We start from the raw sequence: 16,524 nt of genomic DNA, 5'->3' as shown, positions 1-16,524 counted from the left end.
ATAACAGAATATTCAAAATAACTCTGGCTTTGAGAAGAATGTCCCTTTAAGTGTTTTCAGTTTTTGGTGATTACAAATAAAGCCACTATAAATATTTGCAATCCTACCAGCAACATAAGAAAGTTATATTTGCTCAGCATCTTCATCTTTCCCAACATTGTATGCCTTTTTTCCCCCTCATTTTAAGAGATATGTAGTAGTATCTGTGGTTTTAATTTGCATTTCTCTAATGACTAGTGCTGTGGAGCATGTTTTCATATGGCTTATTTGCCATTTGTATATCTTTTTTGGTGAAGTCTCTGTTCTAATCGTTTGCCCTTTTTTGCTTTTTTTCCTCAGTGAGTTTTGAGGGTTCTGTATATACTGATTAAAAATTCTTTATTAAATGTTTTACTAAAAATAGCTCAAATCGCAGACATTGATATATTTGAGTATGTGTATTCAAACGACTGTGAACCATTTTAACTCCACACTTTTTATAATTACCTAAATTTGCAATGTTATCTTTCTGAGGAATTATGTTTATCTCTAAAATGAAGGGTAGTTTATTGTCAAAAATCTAAAATACCTGCCTTCAATCTCTAAAAAGGTACTCTATGTAAAACTGAGCCTAAAATATAGCAGAAACTCTGCTTCCTGTTAGGATACTAAATAAGCGGAGTATTCCATGACCCAGGAGTAAATAAGAAAAGTTTTCAAATGACATTACTTTCTAATTTAGATTTTGTTTTACAGTGAACCAGCCACATAGTAAGGAATGATTTGAAAGCCGTCTACCTGCCCAGAAGCCGTACCTTGAGAACAAGGAACTATAAAAAGGCAGCTGTTTTCAAAGTAGTGCATACAAGCTCCGCTAAGTCACATTTGCACCTGCATCTCTGATTTGCAAAAGTTGATGCGTAAAATTTCAAAATAGCAAAATGTAAGTCTGTTAAAATATTAGCGTGTGGTTTACTTCTCTATGCAGTAGAGCATGTTACCTTGAAAATCTGGATCCTTTATCATTTCTAATGGTTCATGTAATCCACTTTAATGTAACTTGAATTGAGAAGTTCGTAGTTATTAGATTTGAAACCTCTCAAGTATCTGCAACTGCTAAAAGCTCCTCCGGTACAGTTTCCCCTCTCTCCTAGGAAGGAAGGTCACCTTCTACAGTTGACTACAGTCCTCATTTACCTGGGCGAAATTCCCAGTCAGCTCCTGCATCAGGGCTCCTTCCCCGAGCACCTCAGTTACTTCCCGCAGAGCGAGGTAGGATAGGAGCTTAAGCATCTGAAGACCTGGATTATTTCCCTTTTCCGTTCTAAACTCGTCTCTAGCTAAGAACTTTTCACCTGTCACACTCCTGCTCGTTCTTGATATTCAGTTTCCTGCCACAGAGTTTTCGCTACTCCAGTAGTTACGCTGTCTGGGCAAAAATAGCTCACGTTTTTGCTTAAACAATAACGGCCGCCCAAATATGATGGCTAGATTTGTCTCCGCAGACAGCGCCTCCCAACTAGTGAGGCGGGGTACACCCGAAGAGTGAGGGGCTGTGGCGGAGATGAGCATGTAAGGCCGTTCTCCGGTGAGACTGCCCAGTTGCTCAGGGACACGGCCCGTGAAGCCCGGGGAAGTTTGGGCTCGGGTCGCTGCTTCCGGACGCGCCTAGCGCGAGGCTGGAACTCGTTTTCCCAGCAGGCCCCGCGCGGCCTTTGGCACCCCGCCTCCTCTCAGTGCGCGGCTCCGCGCGCTCCGGGGCCTGTCACAGCCGGACCCGCGAGCCCCGCCTGCGGCCCCACCCCCTGTCTCCCAGCTCCTTCCCGGAGTCCCGCGAGTTCCAGTCCCGGCTTCCATCTCCCCAGCCCCGCCCCCGGCCGCGCGCGCTCTCTCCGCCCCGCCCCCGACCCCCCGCGTGCGGCCGCCGCAGCCAATGAGGTTCGGGGCCGCGTGCGCAGATTCAAACGGCGGCTCTTGAGGGAGGCTAGGCGCGAGATTCGGCGGTGCGGACAAAACCCTGCAGGAGTCCGCGATCCCTGCAGAGTTGCTCGCTGCGGGGAGAGGGCGGGGGTCGGCGCCCGCGGCGAGGAAGCTGAGAGGCGGCGGGAGGGGCCGGCCGAGGGCGGGAGCGCGCCTGCTGACATGTTGGGGGCATCCCGGGCCGGGCCGGGCCGGGGCTAAGAGCGGCGCTGCGGGCCGGGGGCGGGTCGCGATCTGCCCCGCTGTCCCTCAGTCCTGCCCTGCCAGGAACTTGCGTTTCGCTTCGGTCGCCTCGTAGAGGGAACGAGAGAACCGGCGGGAGGGTTGGGGAGAAGGAGCTTTCGCCTGAGGCTGGAGGAGGCTGAACTGCGTCCCCGCCCAGCCCGCGCCTATGCGGTACTTGAAGGATGGCGAAGAGGTCGCGCAGGTGGGTGACATTCCTTCCTCCCAGGCCGGTCGGCACCGTCTCGGCTCAGATTCTCTTTCCTTTCCCACTGCTTCCCAGCCGGGCCTTCCCCGGCCGGGGCAGAGGTTTTCTTTCCCGCTGCTCCACAGCCAACTCGGTCTGGCTGGCCGGAGCGCAGCCGTGACGTGCGCAGAGTTGGGGACCGGTATGTTTAAGACCGGTGTTTAAGACAGAAAGTGAGTAACATGCCCAGGTTGCTCCTTCGAATTGATTCTCCCCATAATCTCTTACAGTCACTTCTTGGTGGGAGTGTCTTGCCAGGTAAGTCTGTGCGCTTTGGCGAATACGCTACGCAGAGAAAAGTGGTAGAGTTCTGCCTGGGTAACTTGAAAATGGTGTTCAAAGGGACTCATTTTTTCTGAATTACTGTACCAGTTAAAATAGAAACTCCGAGATAAATCTGGGCGGGGACACCTCTGCCATCCTTGCTGCCTGAAAGTTATGGAAAATCTACTGAGGAATAGCCGAAAGAGGACCTTTTTGATGTTTTCTGTAGCTACCGTACTCATGTTCTCAGGTTTGTGTATACATATATGTATATATTATGTATACATCTTCTATTGGGAAGATGTCACACTAGTAGCTTGATCTTAAAATGAAACAGTGTGTTTCATTCACTTAATAATTTGAGTATCATGTTTGATTTTGATTGTTACCTAAGTGTTGCACAGAGGTGGGGCATATTTTTTTGTCGGAAAACTTGCTAGGATGAATTTATGCGCCTTGAATTTTATTTATGTCACTATAGTAGCTACTCTAAAAACTGGGGTGTCTTTTAATTGTGTTATTAATAAAACTGAAAAGATGTTTGGCACAATTTCCAAATGGTTTTATTTCTAGATCCACAGCCTCAAAGTCTTAATTAGAGATGTATATAAGTTGAAATTTAGTATCAGGATTTATCAATTGCAGATTTCTATTAAAATTGGCAATAATACACATAATATTTGTCACTTTATTCATTTATTAAGCATCTCCTGTATGTAAGATGTTTTTGCAGAAAGCATAAAATGTATTTAAGTCTCTGTTAGCTTATTATTTTGTAGCGACTCCAGTGTAGGTCAGGGCTTGAGGTGCAACAAATGTACATGCACACACATAAACCCACATCTCTAGAACAGAGTTTTCAGCCTTGGCACTATTGATATTTTGGATCACATAATTCTTTGTAGTGGGGGGCTGTCCTATACTTTGTAGGATGGTTAGTAGCATCCCTGGCTTCTACACAGGAGATGCCGGTAACACCTCATTTCACCTACTCCTGACAATCAAAGATCTCTCCAAACATTACCAAATGTCTATTGGGGGGGGCAAAAATACCCAGGTGAAAATCACTGCTCTGGAATGTCAAGGACCCAGTTAATCTCTCTAACTTCAGAAAAGATCTTAAAAGCTCCTGTAATTATAGTTACTGAGGTACTGGTTTAGGCCTTTCCTTTTGAATATACAAAATTTTTAAAATAAACTTCATTAAGTAACGTGGTGAGTGACTGTAAGTGGCATTATGTACTTATCAGTATTGATGTTAATCTTATTCAGAATAGTTTCTTGGCTAATGCTGTCGTCAGTATTTAGTTATGGTTAGACATGGATGCTTGAATGTCCAAATCTGCCTTCTCCAATTGATTTTCTGTCTGTTTCATAGTTTGTATGTACGTCATAATAATAGGCTAAGAAAGAAGAATTGGTTTAATGATTAATTTGCCTGTATAAGTTTCCTTTTATTGACAATACTTTGAGCTTGAAGATCTAAACATTAACTGTACTATTGACTTTTATTCCTGTTCACTATATAAATTAGTTGAAACATAGAATGATTTAAAGAGTCAAGTCTGGAGTAATTAAACTTAGTGGAGTGAAGTTACACTCCCTATGGCAGTATTCAGGTAGAGGATGTGGTGAGAAATTATCATCTCTGAATGGTGTATTTCTTAGGGTCTTCATGCTTGAATGTTTTATGTTCTAAATTGCATTTCTCGTATATGTAAATGTGACTTATTTATCATAGGAGGTAATAGAATGTGAAATGTTTTGAAGGAGAAAATCTATGGGGCAAAGTCTAGTCTCTTTTGGCTCAATATCTTAATATTAAGTATGAACCTAATTTATAATTGAAAGATAAAGGAAATAATTCAGTCACTAGGATCTCTACTAGACAATCATTTAACTATTTGAGTGAAGATTATACTTTGCTGTATAAAAGTTTTGCATAAGACTGTAGGCATAAATTCTGTAATACACTTCTGTATGATCTGAAAAAAAAAGTAAAACTTATCTCAGGTGTGAAACAGGTGAAGAATGTTAGCTTTTTTGATCTTTAAGATAACTGTAGTATCTGATCTGTATTTACATAAGGGAAAGGGCTCATTTAGTGTTGTGACTTTAGTTTTAGATCCCACTGGGAGTTTTAATGACATAATTTGCAGGCAGTACCAAAAATGATATATGTTATTAACATGTATTTGATTTTTAAACATATATATATTAAGTAATTAATTTTAGTTTTGAAAGCCAGTTCTACTTTTAAAAATAAACTTTAAAAAATGTCATTTAGAAGCCAAAAGGCTATTTCAGTAGTAAGATTAAGGTATTTACACTTGAGATGACCTGTAACTACACTAAACTGAAAAGATAAAAGCCAGCTCTTGAATTGGAAGATGTTTTTCAGTGGGGAGTGTGTGTGTAGGAAGTAATTTTACTATGTTGTCTCCAGCAAATGGCTGTTACGGGTGAAAGAATACTGATATATGAGAACTAATTTTTTAAATCATCTTTGCCATTAACTAGCAATATTGTTTTTGGGAACGCAAATAAATTCTGCATCCCAGTTTTTCATCTGTTATTATAAGGAGTTTGAGTCTTATGGTCTGTAAGATAACTTATAATTTAATATCTGTCCTATTTTGAACCCTTTTGTAATAATCTTTTCTCATTTAAAAATATATACACACTAATGGACAAAAATAGAAATGTTCTCACTTTGTTTTTGTTTATAGGTAGCTATATAAAACTCTGTTTCAGTATTGTTATTAATAATGGTCAAATGAAGTCAAATTTGTCTTACTACAATATGCTAGTTTGCAGTCCAGATTTGGAAAAAATATTCAGGTATGCAGTACATCATGTTAACCACTGGGTGGCCTGATTTCACTATATTAAATTAACCTGGTAAATTTTCATACCTTGAATTTGATTGGACTTTAAAACATGCAGTTATCATGTCAAGACAGTATAATTAAGATGTATTTTTTGATTATGGTAAAAATTTCAGACGATGCAGTTTGATTTAAAATATGATCAAGTTGAAGTTATTTTATTAGAGCAGATTTTATAAAACTACTGATTTTTTTTCCCAATTTCAAACCAGTAGTTTCTTCTCAAATAAAAATAAATTTTAAAATAATTATCAAATTCTCCCTTTGCCTGCCTCATTTTACTCTTTGGGTGGTATTAATTGGTGCAGTTTAAAATAGAACTTCTGTTTTAATATGTTCTGTGAATAGTTTGTGTATTATTTCACAGGCAAAAGATAACTGTGAAGTTATTCTTAACCATTTTCCTTGCTTAATGAGTCATAATATTTGTGTGTGTGTGTGAGTGATTCATTTTGCTGTTTCGTAATCACCCTAATCATTTTGTTCATTCATAATCTACAAAACCCCTTCATTTGATATAGTACTTAGGTAATGTATTGACAATTATAGCATACATATTTTTTTGACTTAAAAAATAAAACTCACAATGCTTCTAGAAACCATGTCCTGGATGGAGGTTCAGAGACCAACAAAATTTCTCTTCTATTGTTGCTTTGTGACTGTAGAAATAATGTCACCTATTTTTGCTGTCTTCTAGATTAGTCACCCTAGGCTAGAAATGGTTTATTTATCTACACAGTAGGAAGTTGATTTTAATATGTATTACCATCATTAATTGCTATAATACAGAAATACTAAAAGATGATATAAACAGAAAAGTGAGCAGATTATTAAGCAGTGGGACTTTTTCATTGTTAATGGTGAAAGTGGAATATTGGTGAGGTTTTTTGGTGAGATTTTATCCTTTCCCTTTTTTCGTGGCAAATTGTAGGCATTCTCAGGCATTTTTCTGTTGCAGCTAGTGATGTTGATAAGTTTCTAGGATCTTTTTGTGTCACAGTTATTTAAAAATCACATCCTTTCAACAATCACTTAAATAATATAGAAATAACAATACTAAAACTAAGAAGCAGCAAGGTAGATAGACTCTAGGAAAGTCCCAGTATATATACAATTCTAAGAATTCTGCTTTAATCCTTTCTCACAGTCACCCACTCAAAAAACCCAGCTTCCTGAACACTGACAGGCTGTTAAACTCTGCCCGAAGTTGATGACCATACTGATGCAAAACAGAGAATGAAACCTCATGTAGAAATAGAAATTTCTCAGTGACCAAATATGTGGTTAAAAAATAAGGGAGAATTTTAAAGTTAAAGTGAACAAGCTTTCAGGAAAATTACCCCTTGGAACTAGTAATATTTTTGGACTCATATCCTTACTTAAAATATTTTGATAAGATCCTAAAGGTGAATTTTGTACAGATTAGATATGAGGTAGATATTTTTTGAATACTCAAGATTTATATGGGCAAGTCCCTAAGTTAAAAATTGTTTTGCTCTGTAAATAACCTAATTTTTAAAGCAGTCTCAAAATGCTGTTGTGGAAGCTGTTGGGATCTGAGGGGAGAGAGGAAGAGGGAAACCTGTGAAAAGTACAACTGTTTGGGATGGCAGGAAGTGGAAAGGTTGCTGGAAACAGTTTTAGGAAAGGTTAGGCAACATTAGATACCCCAAAGAACCCTTTCTGCTATACTGAATATTTTTGTAATGTTTGTTTCAGCAGGTTCTGCTTCTTATAGTCTACCACTTGGATGTGCATTTGGATTTTGAAAGTCCTTTTTAACAAATGGGAATGCCCTTCACCTCCTAAAGGTATTTTCATTTGTTAAAAAGTGTTTTCTCGTGTCCACTTTAGATCAGCCATCTTGAGGGAGGTGAAAGTTTTGATTAGGTTGGAGGGGGGGTGAGGTAGTTTTGGAATATAAAGTACTTGGAGGAGGTGAAAGAGTAAGTACATTCATTAATTTTACACATACATATTTGAATGGCAGGTACTGTGCTTGGTGCTGAGGGGTGAACATATTAGACATGGTCTTTGAACTCCAGAGCTTACTATTTGGTTGGGAAGGTTGGTAGGTGTGATGAGCATTAAGAAGGAAGGGTAGATGCCCTAAGTATATAGAAATTGGACAGAAAGGTTCAGTATGGTGTTTTATATGATTGTAACCACCTTAGAAATTTATGACCCATCTTTAATTTAACAATCAGGTGATATTTCTGATATCTGAAAGTGGCTGCAAACAGCAGGTATTTTCTTTAATTAAACCTGTGTTTTTATTTTTGGCATAGTTTAATAAAACAAGGTGGTGTATATGGAAGTAGGACTGGCAGATTATTATTACAAATAGACATTGGCTTGAAGGAGAGAGCATTTGGGTATTAGAGCGTGTTGAACTAAAGAAGCAGCTAAATAAATATAGGTAGGGAAATAGGGGCTCTTGGTGTCTTGATTGGTCATATATGAATTTTGGTCCTATGGAATTGACAAATCAAGGGAAATGAGAAGTTCCTGCAAAGGATTTATAGATATGAAATCTAGGCTTTCATTTTTCTGTTTTGTAACCGAATGTAAATATTAGGAACTTCCTACATGTTTTTAAGTATATTATAGTGAAGTTAAGTCATTGAACTTTTGCTATTTGACATCAAAATGAATTTTTGGAAAAGAGTTGACTCTAGTAAAGCAAAAATAATTTTGAATGTTGTTAGGCAATTAGCCTATGCACATAATAATATATGTATGTATATGTGGGTGTGTGGGGGTGTGTGTGTGTGTATTTTTTAAGACGAGGCAACCCTTGGTTGACTGCTTACAATCCCTTATTTTTTAATTTTTTATGCCTACAGCACCTAGTCTTCCAAGGTGGTCTCCCATCCAAGTACTAACCAGGCCTGACCCTGCTTAGTTTCTGAGATCAGACGGGATCGGGCTTGTTCAGAGTAGCATGGCCATAGACTGCACATAATAATGTTAAGTTACCTCTCTGTGCCACGTGCTTTATGAGGTGTTTATATATTTTTCCATTATCCTTAAAGCAGTATTATAAGGTAGATGGTATCTTCACTTTACAAACAGGTAAACTAAAGCTCTGAAAGGTTAATATGTTCACATATACAAAATGAGTAATTAAGTTAGAACTAGAACCTTGTTCTGATTTCAAAAGGCACTTGAGTTTCATCTTTAATATAGTCTAGTTTCTTGGTATCCTCTTTCCTATTTTTCCAGTATGGTAAATATAGTGGTTAAGTAGTGGGTTTTGGAGTTCGGCCATGCTATACTTGGTGTAACTGTGGGCAAGAAGTTAATTTTCTAAGTCAGTTTTCTATTCTGTAAAATGGAAATAATAATAATATTTCCTTTGTAGGATTGTTGTAGGGTTTTAGGAGAGAAATTTTATAGACTACCACAATGTCTAGTACTTAGAAAGTTTAAATAAATATTCACTCCTTTTATTTTCAGATGCTCATAACTTTATTTAGTCCTCTGGCTACTTAAAATGGCTTTAATTATTCTCCATGTGCTAGTAGTTGCCAAAACTGTGTGTCTACCCTAGATTTCTTACCTGAGCAGAAGATCCATGTGCTCAGTTGCCTTCTAGATGTGCTTTGCCCAATAGGAAAGCCACTAGCCACATGTGGCTGTTGAGCTCTTGAAATGTGGCTTGTCTGAGTTGCAATGTCCTGTAACTATAAAATACACACCAGATTTTGAAGACTAATAAGAAAAAAGGAATGTAAAATATTTGATGATTATGTTGATTATGTGTTGAAATTATAATTTTTCAAATATATTGGGTTAAATAATATTAAAATTAATTTCACCTGTTTCTGTCTTTTTAATGTGGCTTACATATGTGGCTTGCATTATATTTCTTTGGACAGTACTGTTTTATATATATACACCTGTATATTTCTCAAGTGCATTGAAATCAGTCCAAAACTGCTTACTCTCCCCATTGCCTTCTCTCTCCCAAAGTTCTGTTTCTCCTTCTCTATTCCTTATCTCAGTGAATAGTTCTATTTATTCTCCCAAAGCCAGAAATTTTGGAATCAACCTTGGTTCTTCCTTCTCCCATGTCTCTCATATCCATCAGTTGTAGTCTTTTTGTTCTGTTTAGTATTTCTCAATTTCATGTACTTCTTCCCATTGTCACTATTATTACCTGAAAAAAGTCAATTTGTTCTTTTATGGCTTCTTGATTTTTGTCACATTTAGATCTCTTTTATTCAATAATATAAAAAATGGAATTCTACCTTATTTTCTCATAGTACTATTATGGTTTTATTAAAAAGATATAAAATATTGCTTCATCTGAATTTTTAAATTTGAAAGTAGGACTTGAGCTTTATTTTAAAAAAATGGCTATTCAGTGTCTTACTATTTATTGAAAACTCCATCTTTACCCCACTGATTTGATATGTTACTGTTATAATTTACCAAATTCCCATATGGGTTTTGTTTTTTTCTGAATGTCTTATTCCGTTCCATTGATTTATATATCAAGTCTTGTGCCAGTGCTATTCTGTTTTATTGTTTTTCTACAGTATATTTTGATATTAATTTAGGGAGAATGGACATCTGTTTCTTTTCCTATCCAAGAATGTGATCTGGATGTTTTCCATTTGTTCAAGTCTTCTGTGTCTAAAAATAGTGTTTTATTGCCTACTATACTTTGATCTTGTACTTATTTCTACATATTTTTATTTTTTTGTTGTTGGTATTATTAATGGGTCATTTATTCCATTGTGTCTTTTCACTACTGTATTTTGTATTTTACCATTACCATTGTCAAGCCCTAATAATTTCTTTCTTGGATTATTGTAAACGCGTACTAGTTGGTCTTCTTTCCTCCATTTCTGTGCACTCCTGCCAGTGATTTATCTGAAACACAAGATATTTATTTTTTACTCTCTTAAAGTCCTTTAACTCTTTAGGATAAAGGTCAAAAGAACAAAGGCCAAACTCCTTACCATGTTACAAAGGTCATCACTTGGACCCTGGTGGGATATCCACCTTCATCTCTCTAGTGTCCGTAAGAACTATAGCTCCTCTCCATTGCATGTCTCTTAAATATTTTTGTACTTTGACAATATGATTGGATGTTCTTTAATCTGAGTGGCTTCGGTCATATATTTATACACAGGTTCAATTATTGAATTTACAAATTTAAATAAAATTCTTGGTTTCACAATTGTGGTTTTTTGTTTGTTTTTTTTAGTGAGGATGAGGATGATGACCTTCAGTATGCTGATCATGATTATGAAGTACCACAACAAAAAGGGTTGAAGAAACTCTGGAACAGAGTAAAATGGACAAGAGATGAGGTGATTATCTGATAAGATTTACCAATTTCATATTTGTATTATTAGTATTATAGATATGAAACATATTTAAACACAAAACATGAGAAAAGTTGACTAACTTGCACATTATTTTTCTTCAACAAGAGACATGAATAGTGTATTGATGTTGAGACTGACAGAAACAGTGTAGTAAATGAGAGAAGTTGTATTATAGTGGCTTCAGTCCTTCTAAAAATGGCCACCAGAAAAGACATGAAAGAAGTGGAGAGTTATCTATATTCAGGGCTAAAGGAATAGGGTGGGGGAAAGCTTTTTAATCATACCTGTTTTAATAGGATGATAAGTTAAAGAAGTTGGTTGAACAACATGGAACTGATGATTGGACTTTAATTGCTAGTCATCTTCAAGTAAGTAAAACATATTTCTATATGTAATGGATGATTTAAGTCACTGGGTTTAACTTGCTGTTTTTAAAAAATGTCTCTACATTTAGATTTAGATTTCTTTCCTAAAAACATCTAAAATCTACATTTTAGATTTAGATTTCCTTCCTAAAAACATCTCTCCTTCTGGTCCTCTTATAGTTATCAATGATTTAGGAAGTCTGATTTTCTAGTAATTAGTTTATCCAGAGGCCTAAAAAGATTGCTAATCTAAAACAAACGATACAAAGTTTGGGTAGAGCTTTATAAATATTTTCTGATAAATGTTAAAACATTTTAAAAGAAGTTAAATATATTGAAATATTTAATAGCAATACAATCAGAAAAGGCTCTGTTGAAAAGTTTGTCATAAAATGCTTACCTTATAAAGTGTTAATTCTTTTTTTAAAAAAATTATACTTGCTGTTCACCATACTACTATTCATATTCTATTCATTAGCATGTGATTTTTACAAAATATTTTCCATATACTGTTATTTGTCTCTTACTACACTGTGGGTAGCGAGTCAAAATACTCATATTTGAATTTCTGTACTAACTACTTTGGGTTTCAGAAACCACGTTACCTATGTTCTTTCTATATTGTTATGCCTTTCAACAAAACCTGAAAATTGAGACCAAATAATGAAAAGAGCATAAGTTTTGGAGTCAGTTTGAATTGTGTCCAAATGTCAGCTCTGTTTGGTTTTAGAAAAGTTTTAACCTCTTTGATCTTCAGCTTTCTTATCTATACTAACACTCATTTTCGTAGTATTTTTGTGAGAATTAGAAATGACATATAGGATGTTTGGCACAGTTCCTGACATTTTGCAGATGTTCAATAAATGGACACTAAATTAGAAAAGTTATTTACATTAGCTGTATTAGTTTAACTTAAGAGGTATAACAGCAAATTAGTTTATCTAGAGACCTAAACAGAAATACTATAAGAACATACAGGATCAACCTGATTATTTTGAAGAAAGTGATAACCTTAAAATGGATCAGCATTGATGTATAGAAGTCGTAAATGAAGAAGCTCAGTTTGAATAAAAATAATTTGAAGTTCATTAGGCACAAAGATAGAGCTATTAGCAAACAAAATATTTGTATCTATCCTTTTATATCTTTTTAAATTATTTGTAACCCTGTATATGAATTAATATCTTTGTAAACTGTAAGTCACTAATGAAAAGTTACTATTATTATTGTTATCATCGGAGTTACTAGGTCACGAATTGACTGACTAAAATAAGGCTTTGTTTATTAGTCATTTTTGGAGTTTGAGATGTTTCTACATAAGGTTTTCTTATTCTGGTAAATTCATGTTTCTTTTAAGCTTCAACAGTTAAATAATTTAACTGATATTTAATACACATCTTCTGTATATTGTGTTTAGTTTTTTGTTGATAATTTTTGGGTTATCATTTGTAACCATCCTTTAAATACCATGCAATAGTCTAGTAATGCCTTTACAGTTTTTTGTAGAGTGATGTACCGCTATGTTAGATGAATCTAGACTGTTGTGCTGTTTGAGTTCTTTTATTTGCTCTGTATAGTTTTCTATTTATTTCCTTTTATTTCTCAACCTTATAGACATTTTTTATGGGCAGTATTTGTGTTATAGCTTTGCTCTTGCTATTTTATAGGGCACAGCATGGAGACAAATACTTTAACTTCAAATATATCTTGTTTTTATTTGTATTCTAAGCCCTGCCAACAACTTTAATAAAAAAAAGAATTGGGTCACAGACATGTAAAATAAATATTACATGTTTAAAGAATGCTGTTGAATGCATTATTTTTGAAGACTTCATTCTTAAGATTGTGAACCATAAGTTGAGGCTGACTTGCTTTCTGGAAGACAATTGTTCAATAACAAAATCATCTAAATTCTTTTAGAATCGTTCTGATTTTCAGTGCCAGCATCGGTGGCAGAAAGTTTTAAATCCAGAATTGATAAAGGGTCCCTGGACTAAAGAAGAAGATCAGAGGGTAAAATGTTCATCATATTCTTTTTTATTTTCACTGTGTAGGTGGATTAGTTTTTTTTCTTCCTAGCGCATTGTTTTGGAAGATAAAGTATATGTTTAAAGCACTATGATTTTGTTCTCCGGGTGCTGCTTGCATAAGAATTGGAAGTTGAGTGTCTTGAGATGTAGTTTTTAATGAATTAAATCAAACCACATCTGTATAGCTTTTTCTTTCTGAGAGTTTGGTCTGCAGAAGGAAAAAATACTATTAGTTTAGTCACCTTGTTTAGCGTTTAGGTTAGCAACATTTAGGGTATAGTTTCTTTTTGAAAATTGTGTAAACATTTTAAAAACAATTTAATTTTTATTTTATCCGATAACATATCTAAGGAAGTCATTCTTGACATTACCCCTTGACCTATAATAAGCCCCCAAATGAGGTAGGTGTCAGAACATCATGTTTCTGAAGGGTTGGATGATTTAAAAATCAAGATAATATTTTGTGTTATAAAAGTCTGAGAAGAATGGAAGAGTTTCTATTGTCCACTTAGAATTGCCCTTTCGTTCATGTCCTTTATGGCATAAAACTTGTTAATATAATTGTGGAATTAGGGTATTCTTATTGTCACTCAAAAAAAAAGTTACTTCATTAAGTTGAGAACTGAGTTGATTTACTAGATGACTAATGATAGGTTTTAAAATGTGTGATCTATATCTTTTTACTTTGAGAAAGAAAGAAATGAAAAGACAGTAACTGTAGATCCTTCCTGCTTCCAAACTGATTTATTTGGCTTTCAGCCAAAGCGTTTTTTTGTTTTTAGGATGTAAGAAATAGAAAATGCCTAAGTCTCAACATTTTTACTGTTATTTTAAATTAATTTTATATGAAAACAGTTTAACTTACAAGTCACTTTAATTAGCACCTTGTAATTTAGATAAGTTCGAGATCAATTTCTGAACTTGGCAAATACTGAAATAGTATTTATTGGTAAAATTGTTTTTTTAAGTTGTAGTTGTGGCTTGGATTTAATGCATTAAAAAAGTAGTATTCTCGAGTTTTGTTTTAACGTCCATCAGGGTCGTCAGGGTAATACTTTTTTAAACTTTGTTTTTTCTGTTTCTTAGGTTATTGAACTAGTTCAGAAGTATGGGCCAAAAAGATGGTCTTTAATTGCAAAACATTTAAAAGGAAGAATAGGCAAGCAGTGTAGAGAAAGATGGCATAATCATCTGAATCCTGAGGTCAAGAAATCTTCCTGGACAGAAGAGGAGGACAGGATCATTTATGAAGCACATAAACGGTTGGGAAATCGTTGGGCAGAAATTGCCAAACTACTTCCTGGAAGGTGCTTATAGAAATGTATATACATTTTTCTGTACTTAAACTTGACCTTTATTATGTTACTATTAAATATATTTGCAACCACTCCAAGACTTTAATTTTATTTATAATGAAAATGTACACTGTATATTATAAGTGACCTTTTGGGACTATTTACAATATATTCTGTGGTAAGAGATATACTTACTTTTTTAATGAAATATTTTATAGTAGTAATTTGTGCAATAAAATGATAGACCTTTGGATTATGAAAATTTACTGCCTTCCAAAATTATGTTTACATATCAGTGCCAGCCAGGCAGACCTTCTTTATATAAACTCTGTTGGAATGGAATCTAAATCAGAGATTTCTTCTGTATCAGATTCTATGCCTAAGTCCAGAGAATAACAGATACACCAGCTGAAATAACTGCTATGGAAGCATATTAGAGAAAATTCAATTCTTAATTAATTATGGTATGATTCAGATCATGGGAGTAGTATATATAGCCATGTGGCTAAAATACAGAATTTCCCTCGGGGATGTGCTATATATACTATATGTTGCACTAGTTCAAATGTTTTCTAATAGTACAGTAAGTAGACCAACAACCTTGGGAAAATCCATACCTCACTTAGAAGATACACATTGTTTTTATTGTTGTAATCTCTATCTGTAGAGTACTTCATAGTTTATAAAATGCTTTTACATACTTCCTTAATTTTTATATACTTGTGAAATATGCAGAGCAAACATTGCTGTCTTCATAGATAAGAAAATTAAAACACAATGTTCATTTTTATCCCAGTTACTGAACCTAGTCTAGGAACTTGATATTTTTAATCTCGTACATCTTTTTTCCGTCCATAGAACCTAGCTTAGTGCCTTAACATAAATTAGCTTCTCAGGAAATGTTTGTATATTTTATGAAGTAGATGTAGTTTGAAGATTTACATTTATATGAAAGGAACTTAGGTAAAAAGGGAGCTAGTGAACTCTTTCATAAGTATTTTGTTCTAAGAAGTGAAGAAGAATATTGAGATTTTGTAATTAATTTGTGAGTTGCTTTTCATGACCATGTTTGTTGTTGCTGGCTTCAAGGTTTTGATCCTCTCTATACCCTTACTCTGGAATGCCCTTTTTTCTGTTCTTGTACATCTGGTTCAACCTTGTTACTCAGATCCTAGTTTCACTGTCACCTCACAGAGCGCTTCCTGGAACACCTAACCAAATTTACCTTAGTAACTCATATTTCTTGTTCTACTTTAATGATCTACATTGCACTGATAGTTTTCTTACTACATATTTTTTTGTTTTCCTATTCTTTTCTCCTTCCCTGCTGCCATATTTCCAATGAGAATGTAAGTTCTATGAGAGAGGGAGTTTCTTTTTCTTGTTCACTGCTTTATCTCCAGTGCTTAAAACTGCCTGACATACAGACATAGAGTTTATCTTTTTAATTTAAGAAAAGTATCTAATTTCACCAGTCGTAAACTTTGTTTTAAGTACTTTGTACATTTTATACAGTATTAGAATTTGTGGAATCTTCTTTTTCTTTTAAAATTAGACACTTTCATTTCGTAGGACTGATAATTCTATCAAAAACCATTGGAATTCTACTATGCGAAGAAAAGTGGAACAGGAAGGCTACTTACAAGATGGAATAAAATCAGAACGATCTTCATCTAAGCTTCAACATAAACCTTGTGCGACAATGGACCATTTGCAAACCCAGAATCAGTTTTACATACCTGTTCAGGCATATATTTTTAATTACTTTTAAAATTTCTTTAGTTGCTATATGGTCTTTGAGTTTCTTAATAGGACAAATACAACGTGTATTGAGGAGAATAGACATTTGAATTTTCAAGCTGAAAAAATATTTCATACTTAGCTGTTAATTAGTGGAGGTTTTATCTCGATA

The 16,524-nt window shown here is 35.1% G+C and overlaps 1 protein-coding gene and 1 pseudogene across 5 annotated transcripts in view; one reads left to right on the top strand and one right to left on the bottom strand.

The window, feature by feature from the left end:
- The first annotated feature begins 1,979 nt into the window (after positions 1 to 1,979).
- Positions 1,980 to 16,524, top strand: part of MYBL1 (MYB proto-oncogene like 1) — a 32,048-nt gene continuing 17,503 nt past the window's right edge. The window contains exons 1-6 of one of the 5 annotated variants that reach the window (XM_039841778.1): positions 1,980 to 2,386; positions 10,799 to 10,904; positions 11,219 to 11,290; positions 13,208 to 13,300; positions 14,404 to 14,624; positions 16,185 to 16,359. In XM_039841778.1, the coding sequence (XP_039697712.1) occupies positions 2,367 to 2,386; positions 10,799 to 10,904; positions 11,219 to 11,290; positions 13,208 to 13,300; positions 14,404 to 14,624; positions 16,185 to 16,359 (687 nt within the window). In that variant the 5' untranslated portion in view covers positions 1,980 to 2,366. The remainder of the gene's footprint in view (positions 2,387 to 10,798; positions 10,905 to 11,218; positions 11,291 to 13,207; positions 13,301 to 14,403; positions 14,625 to 16,184; positions 16,360 to 16,524) is intronic. The other 4 variants (XM_039841777.1, XM_039841774.1, XM_039841775.1 and 1 more) reach the window with 4 other exon arrangements.
- On the bottom strand, positions 8,418 to 8,536 carry LOC120585649 (uncharacterized; annotated as a pseudogene).

Source organism: Pteropus medius, unplaced genomic scaffold (genome assembly GCF_902729225.1).
Source record: "Pteropus medius unplaced genomic scaffold, Ma_sr-lr_union100, whole genome shotgun sequence".
Classification (NCBI taxonomy): Eukaryota; Metazoa; Chordata; class Mammalia; order Chiroptera; family Pteropodidae; genus Pteropus; species Pteropus medius.
Note: the sequence above shows the minus strand (reverse complement) of the source record. Positions and strands in the feature narration are given on the sequence as shown.